Here is a 17680-nt window from a genome sequence, read left to right as displayed (position 1 = left end):
GTAAGAGAAAAGGAGCAATGATTTTCTGAGGGCCAGCTCCTTATCAGTGGCATACAAAGGTTTTGAGTCATTGGAGGGATCTTGGGACCTTGGAGGTATGCCTACATTTATATTCAGGCAGCTGTGAAATCACTGGTACACAGGCTGTAAAGATCACATCATGCCTTCTGCTTCCAAAAACAAGCAAGGACTAAAAGACTAACTTCAGTTCTCATTCACTGCACTAATAGTGTTGCGTCCTAATGGTTTTCCTCCCACTTGCCTTACTTTCTCTAACCTCATTATACTAGTTATGCAGTAGATTTTTGTTTTGAAAAATGTAATACCTTTCCTCCTGTAATATCTTTGAATAGATCTAATCTCGTCAAAACGATTTTTAAAGCCAGGCATGGTGTCACACACCTTTAATCCCAGCACTCAGGAGGCCAAAGTAGGAGGCTCGCTGTGAGTCAAGGCCAGCCTGAGACAACATAGTGAATTCCAGGTCAGTGTGGGCTATAGCAAGATCCTACCTTGAAAAACAAACAAACAAACAAATAAATAAATAAAAGATTTTTCAAAAGGCTATGGCATGGCTCATGTAGCTAAGAGTGCTTGCTGTGTAAGCATGAGGGCCTAAGAGGGCCTGATTTGCCCTGAGTTCAAGTCCCCAGCACCCATATAAATAGCTGGGTGTGGCCACACATGCCTATAACCCAGTCCTGTGTGAGGTAGAGACCAGAGAATTGTTGAGGGTCCCTTGTCAGCCAGTCTAACCCAAGTGGCAGCGCCAGGGTCGGTGAGAGACCCCATCTCAAGGAACTATGTGGATGAGCGACAGGAGGGCAGGCAAGATGCTCTCCTGACCACATCACGCACGCAGGGTGTGCACATCTGCTCACAGACGCCCACCTACCAAGTACACATCATCAACATACAGAGAAATGATGTCTAAGTGTGTAGAATACTGTTCCAGTTTTTACAATCTAACTATCCTTTTACCTTGTACCAGCCTCAACACATCTCATGAGGGAGGAAATAACCATATGCTCTCTCCGTTTGCTAAATGCACCAAATGCTTAGTTGCTTGTCACAGAGTAAATGAAAGCAAGCTATGTATTTGCAAATAAAACCTTTATATGCCCAACATTAAATATTTCAAAATAAAGGACTGCATTCATTTGTGGGTTTTTCCCTTCAGAATATCAGCTCTCAGCCAGTGTTTGGCTGTTGCCAGCACCCCAGAGCCAGGCGCAGGGAGAGGAGACCCTGACTCCTGGTTGGCAGTTGTGTGTTCTTACTGTGATACGGTCAGGAAGGGGTCGGTGTGAGTATGTCCTGACCTGTTCTGCTGCTGTGCTATCAGCAACAAAGTGAGCAGGTAGCTGTGCCCTTGCCGTAACTGTGCACAGCTTTAGTAAGTATCAGAAAGAACCTTTCATTTCTCCATCATATAGAAACTTTAAAATGCCTCGAACTGTCTTTTAATGAGCATTAGTGAAGTGCATCCTCCATATAGAAGTGTCTCTATGGCATCAGAGCAGAGTTGGAAGTCAACATATTGGTGTGTCCACAGAAGTTTACCACGTTCGATAAGCTGGAAGGTGTGAGGGTTTGGAAGTCTTCTGTCTTGCTTTGTAGGATGCTGTCTGATTTCCTTTAATAACCAGGCTATTGATTATCAGTTTTGACTTTGCCCCTCTTAGCCTCGCCTCCCTTTTGGAAAGTAAAGCCACTGACGTGTGTCTCAGCTAATGTGATTCACTTCCTGAGGAAGGAAGTTGGGGTTATCCACTCACCACCACACTTGTTTCTAAATACATATGGGAACAATTTTAACAGCTTTTCGGAACTGTAGAGTGGCAAGTCCATGATGTGAATACCCTGTAGGAATTGCCACCTCTTACTTCCTTTGGCGAGGGCCCACGTGGTCCCCAGGAAGAGTGCTAGCTGTGGGTTACAGGATGATTGTCTGGTAGAGAAATGATAGTGCATCTCACAATGTTTTTAGTGTCTGTAGCTCTTAACTTTGTTTGGCTTCCATGCAGGAATGATTGGCAGTAATGCTTCCCGGCCCACGATGCCTTCTGGGGAATGGGCACCACAGAGTTCGGCTGTGCGAGTCACCTGTGCTGCCACCACCAGTGCCATGAACCGGCCCATCCAAGGAGGCATGATCAGGAATCCGACGGCCAACATCTCCATGCGAGCCAGCAGCCAGCCTGGCCAGAGACAGACGCTTCAGTCCCAGGTCATGAGCATAGGTGAGGTGGTCCCGTTCCGTTGGCCTTCCTTGTTATGTTTCTGAGGGTGGTTGTCCACGCTGGCGCTCCTTGCTAGACTTGCTGCTGGAGTGCAGCCTTAAGTAGTGTAGGCTTTCCTCCGTAGGATTTTGCTGGAACTTTTTTTTGCTAGAGTTATCAACTCGGACATGATTTCCAGTTATGGAAGAGAGCTAGCTGTCTTTATGATCGTTCATTTTCATGAAAGGACCTGCTTTTCACTTCGGGGAAAGATGAATTAGTGAGTCATGCTGTTAATTTGGTATCTATCTGTATGTGTGTATAGCATATACATACATACACATATAGTATTTGAAAATAAATAGGGCAGTTCTCTCTCCCTCTCTCTCTCTTCATGGTGCTTAGACCTCAGAGTTCTCCTGGGCCCTCACACTAAGCTGTTAAACCAGACTCATTCCCCAGCCCTCGCTGAAGATGCAGGATCCCACAGACCATCGCATACACCTGATGAAATCCAGAATTCTATTTGGAGACAGTTCACATGTTATTAAAATTAATTTACATGAAATGTCCAAACAAATCTACTGTGGCTGCCTACAGCTGGGGTCTGAAGGGAAGCTGGGAGTAACTCCTAATGACAAATATTTCTTTTTGGATGTATGAAAATGTTCCAAAATCAATGTGATGATGGTTGTACAACGCTGACTATACCAGCAACCATTGGATGGTATACTTTAAATGTGTGGGTTGTATGGCACATGAATTATCTCTATTAAACTGTTATATTAAAAACTTAAGCCAGGCATGGTGGCGCACACCTGTAATCCCAGCTCTTGGGAGGCTTCTAGAAGTAGAAGGATCACTATGAGTTCAAGGCCACCTGAAACTACATAGTGAATTCCAGGTCAGCCTGGGCTAGAGCAAGACCTAGCCTTGAAATACCAAAAAAAAAAAAAAAAAATTTAATAAATTTTTAAAAAGTTAGTAATCTATGCAACTTCCAATTGAGATTGGTTTCTTAGTCACTAACATATTAACCTTCCACAGAATTTGTATGTTAGTGTAAATTAGATGTCAGTATTTGTGTATTTTTGATATATTAGATATTGCACCATACACATAAGTAATTGCTAATTCATTCCCAGAAAGATGAAAGTTTGCAGAAAATAATGCAGGATTCTCATTGTAACTCTGATACCTACTAATTGCTCAGCAAATTTTGGCTTACTGTTTCTGGAAGAGGTGTCATTTATATTACTTTCTACATTGAATGCACTCAGTATGATAATTGTTTGCCAAACTTAAATTCATGCCATTTGAAAGTTGTATTCAAAAATGCTAAAAAACTCCAAAAACAAAAAACCCTGCTAAAATTAGCTAGGCAGGGAGTGCCACCACACCTTTGATCCCAGCAGAGATAGGAGGATCATAGTTCCAGGTCAGCCTGGGCTACAGTGTGACCCTATGTCTAAAAAACAAAAACAAAAGCTAACATACCAGATTTCTATGAAAAATTAAACAGATAAAATATCAAGGCGTTTGTTATAAGAAGTCCCTTATATCCAGAAATTTATTTTTTTCCAACACTTCACTGAAGAGCATCTCACTTTTGAAACTGAGTTAAAATTAAGATATGGCTCTTCAGATGTATAAAGTGGCACATGCGTCTGGAGTCTGTTTGCAGTGGCTGGAGGAACTGGTGTGCCAATTTTTTTCTCTCTCTACCTCTTTCCCTCTCTCACTCTCTCAAATGAATAAATAAATAAATAAAAATTTTAAAAAAAGATATGGCTTTATAAACTTCGGTGTACAAGCTCTCGGGCTGGAGAGATGGCTTAGTGGTTTAGGTGCTTGCCTACAAAGCCAAAGGACCTTGGTTCAGTTCCCCAGGACCCATGTAAGCTAGATGCACAAGGTGGCACATGTGTCTAGAGTTTGTTTGTAGTGGCTGGAGGCCCTGGCTCGCCCATTCTCATTCTCTTATTCATTCTCTCTCTCTCTCTCTCTCTCTCTCTCTCTCTCTCTGTGTGTGTGTGTGTGTCTGTCTGTCTGTCTGCCTCTTTCTCTCTCATTCTCTCAAATGAATAAATAAATAAATATTTTAAAAAGCCAAGAACTCAACCAAACAAAAAATTATATGTTGTACTAGAAGGCTAGTCTACCATACAGATGATAGTAATATCGCTTCAAAGCTCATAATAGGGCTAGGGAGATGGCTTAGCAGTGAAGATACTTGCCTGCAAAGCCAAAGGGCCCAGGTTCAATTCTCCAAGACCCACATAAACCAGATACACGTGGACGCATGCATCTGGAGTTCGTTTGCAGCAGCTGGAGGCCCTGGCATGTCTTTTTTTTTTCTTCTCTCTCTCTCTCTACCCCTCCCCTTTTGCCTCTTTGCCTCTTTCTCCCAAATAAATAAATAAAAATATTAAAAAGGTGTGTACCACCACTCCTGGCTGTCCCTTTAAAAATATTGAAAAAGGGTCGGAAGGATGGCTTAGCAGTCAAGGCGTTTGCCTGCAAAGCCAAAGGACCCAGGTTTGATTGCCCAGGGTCCACGTTAGCCAGATGCACAAGGGGCGCACACATCTGGAGTTTGTTTGCAGTGGCTGGAGGCCCTAGCACACCCATTTCTCTCTCTCTCCCCACCCCGTTAAATAAATATATTTTTATGAAAAGCTCATACCAAAAAGAGCCTCCTTGGACTGGCTGATTCACAACAGTGGTGGCTGTACTGCCAGACAGTTGACAGAGCATGTCTATGGCGCTGTCCTTGCTCTTAGAATAGTTAACTGAAGTGCAGTTAGCAAAAGTCCATGTGCTAATGATCTAGACCAGCGCTTTCTCCCCAGTGCCCTCCAGCCCACACTAGTGCATCTCAGCGCACAGGCACACATCGTCTTGTCTTACGCCATGCCCGTTGAGGCACGGTGCCCCAGATGACGGAGTGTGGAGGCACATAGGAGGTTCTACTTCTTGCTGTCAATCCAGCCATGAAAGCAGTTGGCAAAAATGTAAAACAGGGCTAGGGAACTGGCTCAGTGTTAAAGGCAATGCCTGCTGCCTGCATTCGGTTCCCTAGTACCACATAAAGTCAGGTGCACAAAGTGACACATGCTTCAGGCATTCATGAGCTGTGACGAGAGGCCCTAGCATGCGCTTAGATATTTTAATATTTTAATGGCTGTTTTGGTTTTGGTTTTTGGGTTTTTTTGTTTGTTTGTTTTTCGAGGTAGGGTCTCATTCTAGCTCAGGCTGACCTGGAATTCACTATGGAGTCTCAGGGTGACCTCGAACTCACGGCGATCTTCCTACCTCTGCCTACCGAGTGCTGTGATTAAAGGCGTGCACCACCATGCCCGGCTTATTTTAATATTATATTATTTATTTGAGAGAGAGAGAGAGAGAGAAAGAGTCAGAGAAAATGGATATACCTGGACTTCCAGCCACTGCAAACAAACCCAGATGCATCCTTGTACATCTGGCTTAGGTGATATTAGGGACTCGAACCTGGGTCCTTAAGCTCCGCAGGCAAATGCCTTAACCACTGAGCCTTCTCTCCAGCCCAAAATTATTTTTTTAGTATAAAAGAGGCTCCGCGCACACATGGTGGCATACGCCTTTAATCTGAGTACTTGGGAGGCTGAGGTAGGAGGATCAATGTGAAATGAATTTTTTTTTAAAGTTTTAAAAAACCTTGACTGTATCAATATATGGTAGATTAATTTTTATGATTTTGTTGTTTTGTTTTCTTTTTCAAGGTAGGGTCTCACTGTAGCCCAGGCTGACCTGCAATTCACTATGTGGTCTCAGGCTGGCCTTGAATTTGCAGCAGTTCTCCTACCTCTGTCTCCCGAGTGCTGGTATTAAAGGTGTGTACCACCATTCCCAGCTAATTTTGATAATGTTTTAAAAGGACATAAGTTACTATTTTTTAAATATTTTTATTTATTTATTTGAGAGCGACAGACAGAGAAAGAGGTAGAGAGAGAGAGAGAGAGAGAATGGGTGCGCCAGGGCTTCCAGCCACTGCAGACGAGTTCCAGATGAGTGTGCCCCCTTGTGCATCTGGCTAACGTGGGTCCTGGGGAATCAAGCCTCGAACCGGGGTCTGTAGGCTTCACAGGTAGGTGCTTAACCGCTAAGCTATCTCTCCAGCCCATAAGTTACTATTTTTATATTTCCCAGTTTCAGTTTCTAATATCAATAAGAAGTAACCCATACAAACAAGCTTGTTAGCACTCCTAACCTGGTGGGTGCTATTTACCTCGGCATTGATTACATCCATATATATATATATATATATATATATATATATATATATTATATATATTGGTTTTTCAAGGTTGACCTGGAATTCACTATATAGTTAGTCTCAGGGTGGCCTGGAATACATGGTGATCCTCCTACCTCTGCCTCCTGAGTGCCGGGACTAAAACTAAAGGCATGCACCACCATGCCTGGTCTTCACTTATATTTTAACAAGAGTTTCATCATCTGCATAATTGTCACTGTTATTCTTCACTTAGATAATTATTTCTGCTTCCATTTGCCATAAACCACTTACTCTACTTTATATTCTGAAGCAGAAATACTTCTTTGACCACAAGAATGAAGGTGTCTATAAATTGTTTTTTTTTTTCTCCCCCCTTTTAGGGCCTTCTGAGTTAGAGATGAATATGGGGGGACCTCAATACAGTCAACAACAAGCTCCTCCAAATCAAACGGCCCCATGGCCTGAGAGCATCCTGCCCATAGACCAGGCATCCTTCGCCAACCAGAACAGGTGAGTCCTGGGCCCACAAAGGAAAGGCTCGTAGGTCCTGGCAATTGTTGCAGACCTGTGCCTGCCTCGAGTGAATTCCTGCTGAGTCCACGGTGCTTCCCCGTTCTCATTCACTCAGACCAGATCATCTACTATTTAGGGAGTGAAAGGGGGAGTGCAGAGCCAGCAGGACCTGGACGCTCCTTAAACACGTGACAGTGTAGTTGGTAACAAAGTAAGGGGGTATGCTGCTAAGTGTAACTAGCCAGTGGTGAGTACTGTAGATGCCCTGCAAGAGAAATAACCATGTTTTATCCAGTTGGGGTGACTTGGGGAAGGTGTCTGAGTCTTGAGGAAGGAGACTTTTTCAGAACAGAGATGACTGCCCAGTTCAGTGCACTTGGCAGAGCAGCATCTCTTCTCAAAAGCCCTGAGGTAACAGAAATGACCTGAGAGTATAGGATAATAGAAAACCTTCTTGTTTCGGTTACGTATATTTTACCACAATAAAAAGATTATAATAAAAAGTTTGGCTAGATGAGCAGATAAATAATAGGTTTATGGAGGGTTTTAAATATCAAACTGAAGAATTCAGGTGTGTGTTTGTTTTTTTTTATTGAGCTGTTCAAAAACATTTTTGAAAAATGGAGTTGGTAGTAACCAAATGTGATTGAGTTTGTTCTGATTTTGTAATCACTGCTGCTAGTTGGTAGCTGGTCGTCTGTGGCTGCTCGTGGACTGTCCTTGTTCTTTGCTGCACTGTGATTTCATGCCCACGTGTCTAGGCATGGGTTACTTACTCTGCTTCGTATTTGCTGTATCTTGTGTTTTACTTTTCTGCTGTTCCTAGGGGTTTGGGGTTGGTTTTGCTGTTGTGTTTTTCAGACAAACACATCAACAAAGTTAACCTCAGGCTGCTCACTCCAGCAGCCTGAGGTTAACTTTGTTGATATTGTTTTGAGACAAGGGCTCACTCTAGCCCAGGCTCACCTGGAACTAACTCACTCTGTAGGGCCCTTGAACTTATGATGAGCTTCTACTCAGTCTTCTCAGTGCTGGGACACCCAGTTGTTTGTTTGTTTTTTTAATTTTAGTTTAGTTTATTATTTTATTTAGTTCATTCATTTATTTATTTTCAAGGTAGGATCTCACTCTAACCCAGGCTGAACTGGAATTCACTATGTAGTCTCAGGGTGGCTTCGAATGCATGGCGATCCTCCTACCTCTGCCTCCCGATGGGAGTGCTGGGATTCAAGGCATGTGCCACCACGCCCAGCATTTTAAAAAATATTTTTATTTATTGACAACTTCATACATTTACATAATGTCTTGATAATTTTGACCCACATTATGCTGTCTTAGTCCCATCCTCTTCTTACTGAACCCCTTCTTTCAGATCAGTTCTCCTCTTGCTTTCTTGCCTTTTATTGGTTTGGTTTTGGGTGACTTTGGGCGGCTTGCATGAGCGTGGATGAGAGCTCTTTACAGCAGTGTGGACAAGCTAATCGTGAGTGCATCACTAAGGAAAATGATCCCAGGCCTCCAGCAAACGTAAGAAACAGCCGCTCCCAGAGAATAGAGACTCAGAACCTCTCCCTAGGTGTTTTACTGATGGTGGATCTCCATCTTTTAGTTTATTTCTTGCTATTATGTACCATCCCGGGTGGGTGTGTTCTTCCCTTTTTCTCTCTGAAGTCCATCCTTACATTTGTAATCACGTCAGACATTGGAAAATAAATTTCTTCAAAGAATATGTTGTTGAGCTGGAAATGGTGGTGCATACTTGTAACCCCAGAACTTGGGAGACTGAAGCAGAATTATTTCAAGGCCAACCTTGGCTACACAGTAAATACCAACCTAGCCAAGACCACATGGTGAAACCCTGTCCCACAAAGCAAAAAAAAAAAAAAGAAAAGGAAAGGACAGGACAGGAAAAAATGGGTGGGAGGGGGGCCTAGAGAGATGGCTTAGCAGTTAAGGCACTTTGACCCAGGTTCAATTCCCCAGTATCCACGTAAGCCAGACACACAAAGTGGCACGTGTATCTGGAGTTTGCAGCGGCTGCCGTCTCTGTATCTCTTCTCTCTATCTCTCTCTACTTACAAATAAATTTTTTGTTTTGTTTTGTTTTTTGTTTTTTTGAGGTAGGGTCTCACTCTAGCTCAGGCTGACCTGGAATTCACTATGTAGTCTCAGAATGGCCTTGAACTCACGGTGATCCTCCTACCTCTGCCTCCCAAGTGCTGGGATTAAAGGCGTGCGCAACCATGCCTGGCTCAATATTTGTGTTTTTAAAAAAGTGGATAGAGGAAGAGACAGCAGAAGCAAAAAGCCTCAGGCACTGTGATTTATGCCTGGCCTGGAGTAGTCCCTGAAAAAAGATTTTTCAGGTGTGAATGTTGGTTTGCCATTTTGTGCAATGTAGGGATAGTACAAGAGGTTATTACAGAGTCCCTAGAAGTCAACTCGCTTTTCCCTCAACCCACAGTGAAGCTTGTCTCTTTGCAGGCAGCCATTTGGCAGCTCCCCCGATGACTTGCTGTGTCCACATCCTGCAGCGGAGTCTCCAAGTGATGAGGGAGCACTCCTGGACCAGCTCTATCTGGCCTTGCGGAACTTCGATGGCCTAGAGGAGATCGACAGAGCTCTAGGAATACCAGAGCTGGTCAGCCAGGTAGGCACAGAGGGCGGCAGGGACACATTCCGTTCTGCAGGCAAAAGGTAGCCTAATACGCCGCCCTGTTTCCTTCTTCCCCTTTCCTGCTACACATAAACTTCTGCCCAGGAAGCAACAACCTGAGACTGTGCAGAGCTTTGCACATGGCAAGGGTCACTGAGCAGAAGGGCACAAGAGAAGCAGAGAAATCGTAAGGACCTGGCGCTGCCCAGTGATCTCGGCCCTCCCAGGGAAGGGAAGGCAGCCCGAGCACCCTCACCTGAATACCTGTGGGTGGGATAGGCAGCCCCTACTGAGAAGGGACAGCTGTGCATCTAGGCAGCAGCAGTCATTTCAGAGATGGCTGTGGCTCATGAAGCATTGATTCATAGGTGAATGCCGCCTGCAGTGATTGGGGGAAATTCAGTCAGATGGGAACATGAAAGTCAACCAGTTCAGGGAGCTCAGTTATCTTTCTACCTCTCAGTAAGTTTCTTTAAGAGGTAATGAACTTTTGTAAGTCTTGGTATTTCCCTGATTGGAGAATACCTGAGGGCTGTGATAAAAATAACCTGACATCTCTCATACAACGCGCAGTGCTGTCTGAACATGGCCCCACTGCTGCGCTCATGAGAAGCAGCCTCCTGGTTCCCTGTAGGAAGAGTGACCTAGAAAAGCCCCGTCACTGTCTTCCTCTCTACGCAGCATGAGTCATCTTTCTTCTTGCCACAAAGCACCTTCTAAGACCCATACTGCTTGGACCTGCAGCAGTCTTCAGGTCTGTGAGGAGCAGCACAGTCATGGGAGCCTTCTCTCAAGCATGAAAAATAGTCTTGTCACAATTCCCACAGTTCCACAGACATGAGTGGGAGCTCAGACTCGTCAACTCATACTGAAAGCAGCCTAATGGAAAGAAGCGACGGGCGGCCATGTGGTCCAGCCTGAAGTAAACCAGAAAAGGAAAGCAGAGGTTGTCTATTTCCTGTGTGACAGGTGGGCTTTGACCCTGCTGTCAGCTAGAATTTAGCATTCTCTGTTCATAGCCTCAAGTTCATCTGAGTGACATTTTAAAATGCCCTTGGACTTGAGTTTCTAAGTGACTTGTGACTTGGCACTCCTTTCTGGCTGGTTTTTTGTTTTGTTTTTGGTTTTTCAAGGTAGGGTCTCACTCTGGTCCAGGCTGACCTGGAATTCACTATGGAGTCTCAGGGTGGCCTCAAACTCATGGCGATCCTCCTACCTCTGCCTCCTGGGATTAAAGGCGTGAGCCACCACACCCGGCACTTGATTGTTTATTTTTAAGACAGGGTCTCACTGTGCAGCTTAGGCTGGCCATAAACTTGCAACAATACTCCTACTTCAGCTTTCAGAATATGATGTCACTATTTTTTTCTCTTCATGAGTTGGTGACCCATGCATTTTTTTTAACTTTTTAATACCATTTTATCAAAATTAATGTCATCATTTAATGTTTTCAGTCTTTTATATTTATTTGTGTTATTTCTACTCTGTCTTATCAGTTCCATCATTGTAATGTCATGTTAATGTGTATTATAACTGTGTTCTTCAGGTGAAAAAATTGCCCATGTACTTTATGTCACTAGTGAGTGTTGTGGAATTTAGTTGTGCCCAGGGTGGGCCATATACCTGTAATTACAACACACTGAAAGTGCAAGGCCAACCTGGGCTATATAGCAAGACTCTGTCTCAAAAATAAGTAAATAGGGCTGGAGAGATGGCTTAGTGGTTAAGCACTTGCCAGTGAAGCCTAAGGACCCCAGTTTGAGGCTCCATTTTCCAGGACCCACCTTAGCCAGATGCACAAGGGGGCACACGCGTCTGGAGTTCGTTTGTAGCAGCTGGAAGCCCTGGCACGCTCATTCTCTCTCTTTCTCTTTCTCTCTCTGCCTGTCACTCTCAAATAAATAAATAAACAAAAAACAAATAAACTTTCAAAAAAAAATAAGTAAATAGCCAGGCATGGTGGCACATGCCTTTAATACCCGCACTTGGGAGGCAGAGGTAGGTGGATTTCCATGAGTTCGAGGCCACCCTGAGACTACATAGTGAATTCCAGGTCAGCCTGAGCCAGAGTGAGACCCAACTTCAAAAAACCAAAACACACAAACAAAAAAAAAAAAGAGGAAATTGCATGATTTGATTTGTCTGTGTAATGGGGGCAAATGTGAACCAGGCATGGTGGCACATGCCTACAATCTCAGCACTCAGGTGAGAGGATCACCATGAGTTTGAGGCCAGCCCAAGCTACAGAGTGACATCCAGGTCAGCCTGGGCTAGAGTGAGACTGCACCTCAAACCAAAAAGTACAAATATTTTTAAGTTCTCAAGTATTTCAACTACAAAAGCTCTCCTGGGACTCTATTCACACACTTTAAGATCCCACTAAGAGGACATTGGGCCCACAGCATCGTGGCTGGTCACGTGTTGTGTGGCTCCAGGATGACATGGCTATCCTGGTATGAGGCAGGTCTGGAATCGCACTAGGCTAAAGGAGGCTTGAGAGAGGTGATTGTTGCTGGAGTCTTTCTCCTGAATACCGTCCAGCTTCTAACAATTTATGCTCTTAAGTAGGAGGAAAGGAAGCGGGGGAGGGGGATTGACATTGACCAGGTACATCTCCTTTATATGTAGACATTCAAGGCTGCCTAAGTCTGAGATTGTTGTTTTATACTTGCCTCATTCTGACCTAGATATATAGAATAAATCAAGAAATGGTAAGCACATTCAATATGTCTAGTAGGTCGTAAGTGGGTGGTGGCAAAATGTGAGCATGCAAGAAATTCTGGCAACTGTAAAGGACAGTGAAGCAAATAGCAGGCAGTGTGAGCCACCTCTGATGGCCCCTGCCTGTAATACCAGCACCTGGGAGGTGTAGGGCAGCCTGGGCCACATGGAAACCCTGTCATGCACACACATACAAACAAACAAAAAACCCAGTAATAGTGGGCAATTTGACCTGGTCATGAATTATAGGCATAATTGCAGCACATGGGATGTGCAATCAGGAAGGTAAGAAGTTCAAGGCCAGCCTCAGCTCCATCCCAAGTTTGAGGCCAGTCTGAGCTGTATGAAGCACTGTGGCACACTGGTGAGGGACTCAGGAGCCCCATCTCAAATTGGGGTCAGACCCACCCCATACTAGCTAGAGGCTTCCTGTAGCTTGCTTTATGTCTCCGCATCTGTTTTGTATTCTGCAAAATGAGCCACGTGCTCTGGTTCTGGCTGAATACAAAGCAGTTGTCGAACTGATGCACACAGGTATGAGCCAGCAGTGCAAAGCCATGTACTGCCAGAGGACGCTTGCCCCTCCAGGTCCACGGCAACCCTGGGTGAGGGGGTGAGGATCAGGCATTCCACAGTAGCATTTCCTTTTCCTCCCTCCCTTGGAAGAAGTGATGCTGGCAGTCAACCTAGACCCTCACCTCTTTGCTTGTTAACTCTATCTTTTAAACAAAGGCAAAGGAAAAGGAAAAGTAGGGACAGGCTCTGTGTACCTTTGTGGAATAAATACAGTCCATACAAGCCTCAAATGAGGGAGGATAGAAAACAGCTATGCATTTTGTATGATGCTTTCTGTAACTGATTTGTTTCTTTGGGGCTTTCTTTCCAGAGCCAAGCTGTAGATCCAGAACAGTTCTCGAGTCAGGAGTCCAACATCCTGCTGGAGCAAAAGGCCCCTGTTTTCCCACAGCAGTATGCATCTCAGGCACAAATGGCCCAGGGTAGCTATACTCCCATGCAAGATCCCAACTTCCACAGCATGGGGCAGCGGCCCAGTTATGCCACACTCCGGATGCAACCCCGGCCAGGCCTCCGCCCCACGGGCCTGGTGCAGAACCAGCCAAATCAACTGAGACTTCAGCTTCAGCATCGCCTCCAAGCACAGCAGGTCAGTCCTTCAATGGGACCAGCAGAGCCAGGGGCTCTGGGTAGGTGACACCAAAAGGTGTAATGGGGGCTGGAGAGATGACTTAACAGTTAAGGCACTCGCCTACAAAGCCAAGGGACCCAGGTTCAATTCCCCAGGACCCATGTAAGCCAGATACACATGCATCTGAGTTTGTTTTTAGTGCCTGGAGGCCCTGGTATGCCTATTCTTTGTCTCACTGTCTCTCAAATAAATAAATAAAAATAAACTATTTTTAGAAGAAAAAAGCATAATGGGAGATGGGGTAGCAGTGCAGCAGCAGAACCAGGCTGGGGGATGGACAACTTCAACTTGGAAAAGGTGATTTGAAGTCACGTATTTCCTGTTACACAAGCTTGTTGAGGGCTGGCAAGGTGGCCCGATGTAGAAAGCGTTGCAGCTCAAGCTGAAGCCCCCGAGCTGGGGCTCCGGCCCTGGCATGGAAAGCCGCAAGTGCGGTTGGTTCCTGCATTCCCAGCGCACTGATGCTGGCGGCCTGCACTCACGCAGTCACACACACATGCCCATAACTGAGGAGATACGTGTAGGGCTTAGCAGTTGAGATGCTTGCCTGTGAAACCTAAGCACCCAGGTTCGACTCCCAGTACACACATAAGCTAGATGCACAAGGTGGCGCATGCATCTGGAGTTCGTTTGCAGCGGCTAAAGGCCCTGTTGTGCCCGTTCCTCCCCCCTTCTTTCTCTGCCTTTCTCAAATAAATAAATAAAATATTTTTAAAAATAATAATAGGGCTTGAGAGATGGCTTAGTGGTTAAGGTGCTTGCCTGCAAAACCTAAGGACCCATGTTTGACACTGCAGATGCCACATAAGCCATACATACAAGGTGATGCAAGTGCACAAGATGGCACATGTATCTGGAGTTTGGTTGCAGTGGCTGGAGGCCCTCGTGTCCCAGTTCTTTGTCATGCATGCACACACAGAAAAGAAAATATCATTTAAAAGATAACTTGAGTGCTGAATGTGGTGGCACACACTTTTAATCCTAGCACTCAAGAGGCAGAGGTAGGAAGATCACTGTGAGTTCTAGGCCACCCTGAGACTACATAGTGAATCCCAGGTCAGCCTGAGCTAGAGTGAGCCCCTATCTCCAGAAAAGACAAATTTATTGAGTTGTACGTAGTGGCAAACCTTGCATTCTAATACTTGGGAGGTTGAGATAGGAGAATTGAGAGTTCTAGGCCATCCATAGAAAGACTCTGTCTCAACCACTGCACAAAGTCTTGATTCCTATGTGTTTGCATTTAGAATCGTCAGCCACTTATGAATCAGATCAGCAATGTTTCAAATGTGAACTTGACTCTGAGGCCTGGAGTACCAACACAGGTAAGGATCCAGCCAGCTCCATTCTTTGCTCCAGTAGCTGCACTGGCCTTCTCTTCCTCCCTGGGAAACTGAGTGAGGTGCCTTAGTCAGCCTGGCAGTCCAGTTTCCACACTGGTTCTGCACTGTCCCTACTCTCCTTCTAGTCATTCTGTCTTTTCTTTTCTCCTAAGCACTGCCGTCTTTATTGCCCAGACAATGAAATTAGAGAAAGTTATACCAATCCTGAATTACAGCATCCTAAGCATTGCTTCTAACTGGAGCACAGGCTTGGAATCCTGCAGGCTGCTCACTGCATCTTTCTCAGAAGCAGATCAATACATAACATTGTTTTATGTTTGAAGAAGAAGGTGTGTGTGTGTGTGTGTGTGTACACACAATGTATTTACTCCTTAATATTGAGCTCACAAGCCTACAGGCTATAACCGAGGCCTGGATAGAGTTTATCTAACATTCATGTTTTCTCCATAAGCATTGCACCAACTGGAAGCCCTAGCTGGTTCTATTAGGCCACGTAAGAACTCCATGTGTCACCTCACTTACCCTTAGAGAGAAATGTGCACGTTGAACACCTGGAGTTTCTTGCCACTGTTCTTATAGTCCTAAGTGGCCACAACAGTGTTGTGAGTGTTGATCTGAAGATTACAAATAAATTTGTGAGAGCAGACGACTTCACGCATGCAAGTTACAAGTGAACAGGATGTGTTTTCTCAGAACCAGTGTACAGCCACATATCTCGTACTGACAGTGAGCCCAGGATCCCTGCATCTAGCTCTCCCAGTCTCCATCCCCATCCCTCCTACCTGTCCCAGCATCTGTATATGTCCCCCTCAGCCTCCTTCCCTTCTAGATCCCTTTTCTTTCTGAAAGTGGATTTGTAGGTTCTGGAAGGGAGTACAGTTAATTGTATACCCTTCATTGAAGAATGGTCCTCCTCTGTCAAGGAAAGTCATCCTCTGTGACCAAACAATGAGGGAGGAAGGGGATAAGCCCAGTCAACCCCAGGCATTCCTACCTCAGCCTTCCAAGTGCCGGGACTAAAGGCATGCACCATCACACCCTGCTAATTTTTTTTTTTTTTCAAAGTAGGGTCTCACTAGCTCAGGCTGACCTGGAATTCACTATGTAGTCTCAGGGTGGCCTCAAACTCATGACAGTGCTCCTACCTCTGCCTCCCAAGTGCTAGGATTAAAGGTGTGTGCCACCACCGGCTAAAATTTTTTTTTTTTAATTAACCATTCCTTGGAAGAGATTCTAAAAACTGACTGCCAGCTGGATATCTTGGTGCACACCTTTAATCCTAGCACTCAGAGGCTGAGACAGGAAGATCACAAATGCAAGACAAACCTGGGTGACGTAGCCAGACACTGTCTCAAGACAAAAGGGTTTCTTTAGTTGGCTCTGTCCTCCCAAGATGAGTTATTTGATATCAGCAGGATGTTCAGACTCATCCTTTTGGTGAAACTCACAGGCTCTCATACACAGTCGTCAGCTTCACTGGGAGTAGTTCCTTCCTTGAAATTTTATTTTCCAATGTTTACTGAGACAGAGCCCTGGCTATCCTTTCTGGCCTGTGTCTAACCTGCTGTTCCTCTTGGTTTCAGGCTCCGATTAACGCCCAGATGCTGGCTCAGAGACAGAGGGAGATCCTCAACCAGCACCTCCGGCAGAGACAGATGCATCAGCAGCAGCAAGTGCAGCAGCGGACTTTGATGATGAGAGGACAAGGGTTGAACATGACCCCAAGCATGGTGGCTCCCAGTGGCATACCAGCAGGCATGAGCAATCCCCGGATCCCCCAGACCAATGCCCAGCAGTTTCCATTTCCTCCAAACTACGGTACTGGACTTACATCCCCACCACCTCTCATCAGTTTTTTCTCCCCAATGCCCCCCAGTGCTGGGTCACAGATCCTCTCTCACTGCTCTCTGTATGGCTCCCCGATGAATCTGGCTAAGCAGGGAATGATAGGAGACCTGGGAGGACAGGTGGGGCCTGGCAGGAGTCTAGCTTCCAGGCTCCAGGCTCAGGTACCTCCTTTCCTCTGAGTGCAGGTCTTAACTTTAAGAATGACCGAAGTAAGTGTGTGTGCGAAGAGTGTGTGTACCTGTCATTTTAGTGTATGAGTGCTGGTCAGTGTCTGTAAAGAGTACAGATATAATTCAGCTTATATTTGAATGCCTCAGAGTCTGATTCAGACAATCAATAGCTAGATACAAAATGTCAGATGACATAAATTTACATATTTAAGATACTCTATAGCCTTTGTAAAATAAAGGCTGTAAGGATTACTCCAAATCTTTAATTAGTAGATAATTTCTGAGAAGTGCTATATAGAAACCACAGTCGCAGACCTCTTAGTTTTCTTTGTATTGATTTGTTCCTTAATGTCAGTCTAAGAGATGAGATGCTAAGTATGTAATGTCATAAGCATTAATATCTGTGTGCCTGTCACATTCAATTAGTTGTGGAATTATTGATAAGTGCAAGTGTTACATGAACATTAATACTCGAAATGACTTTCCCATGCCCTTGTCTGAGTGATCTATAAGTAGCCATCCAGTCTTTGTCTAAATTCAAGTGTCTTATTTCTATAAAAAGCAAAGGTAATGTACTGCTCCCCCCAGCCCATGATCTTCAACTTTAGTGTTGTGGCTAAGTTAAATATTCATTGAATATGTTTTACAAGTCTTAAGCAAAAAATTGTGCTTGTAGCCATCCCTGAAATACACTGAGCCTTTGCCTCCTTTCTGTCCCAGCTCCACG

The 17680-nt window shown here is 44.8% G+C and overlaps 1 protein-coding gene across 4 annotated transcripts in view; it reads left to right on the top strand.

Annotated features, from left to right (window-relative positions):
- The window catches only part of Ncoa2 (nuclear receptor coactivator 2), a 319923-nt gene that overhangs the window by 289470 nt on the left and 12773 nt on the right, over nt 1–17680 (top strand). For all 4 annotated transcript variants that reach the window (XM_045142549.1, XM_004653297.2, XM_045142547.1 and 1 more), the window contains 6 exons: nt 2028–2243; nt 6879–7008; nt 9496–9661; nt 13275–13553; nt 14840–14917; nt 16519–16753. In XM_045142549.1, coding sequence (XP_044998484.1) covers nt 2028–2243; nt 6879–7008; nt 9496–9661; nt 13275–13553; nt 14840–14917; nt 16519–16753 — 1104 coding nt within the window. The remainder of the gene's footprint in view (nt 1–2027; nt 2244–6878; nt 7009–9495; nt 9662–13274; nt 13554–14839; nt 14918–16518; nt 16754–17680) is intronic.

This window comes from Jaculus jaculus, chromosome 2 (genome assembly GCF_020740685.1).
Source record: "Jaculus jaculus isolate mJacJac1 chromosome 2, mJacJac1.mat.Y.cur, whole genome shotgun sequence".
In the NCBI taxonomy this organism is placed as follows: Eukaryota; Metazoa; Chordata; class Mammalia; order Rodentia; family Dipodidae; genus Jaculus; species Jaculus jaculus.
This window is presented reverse-complemented; position numbering and strand designations above follow the sequence as displayed.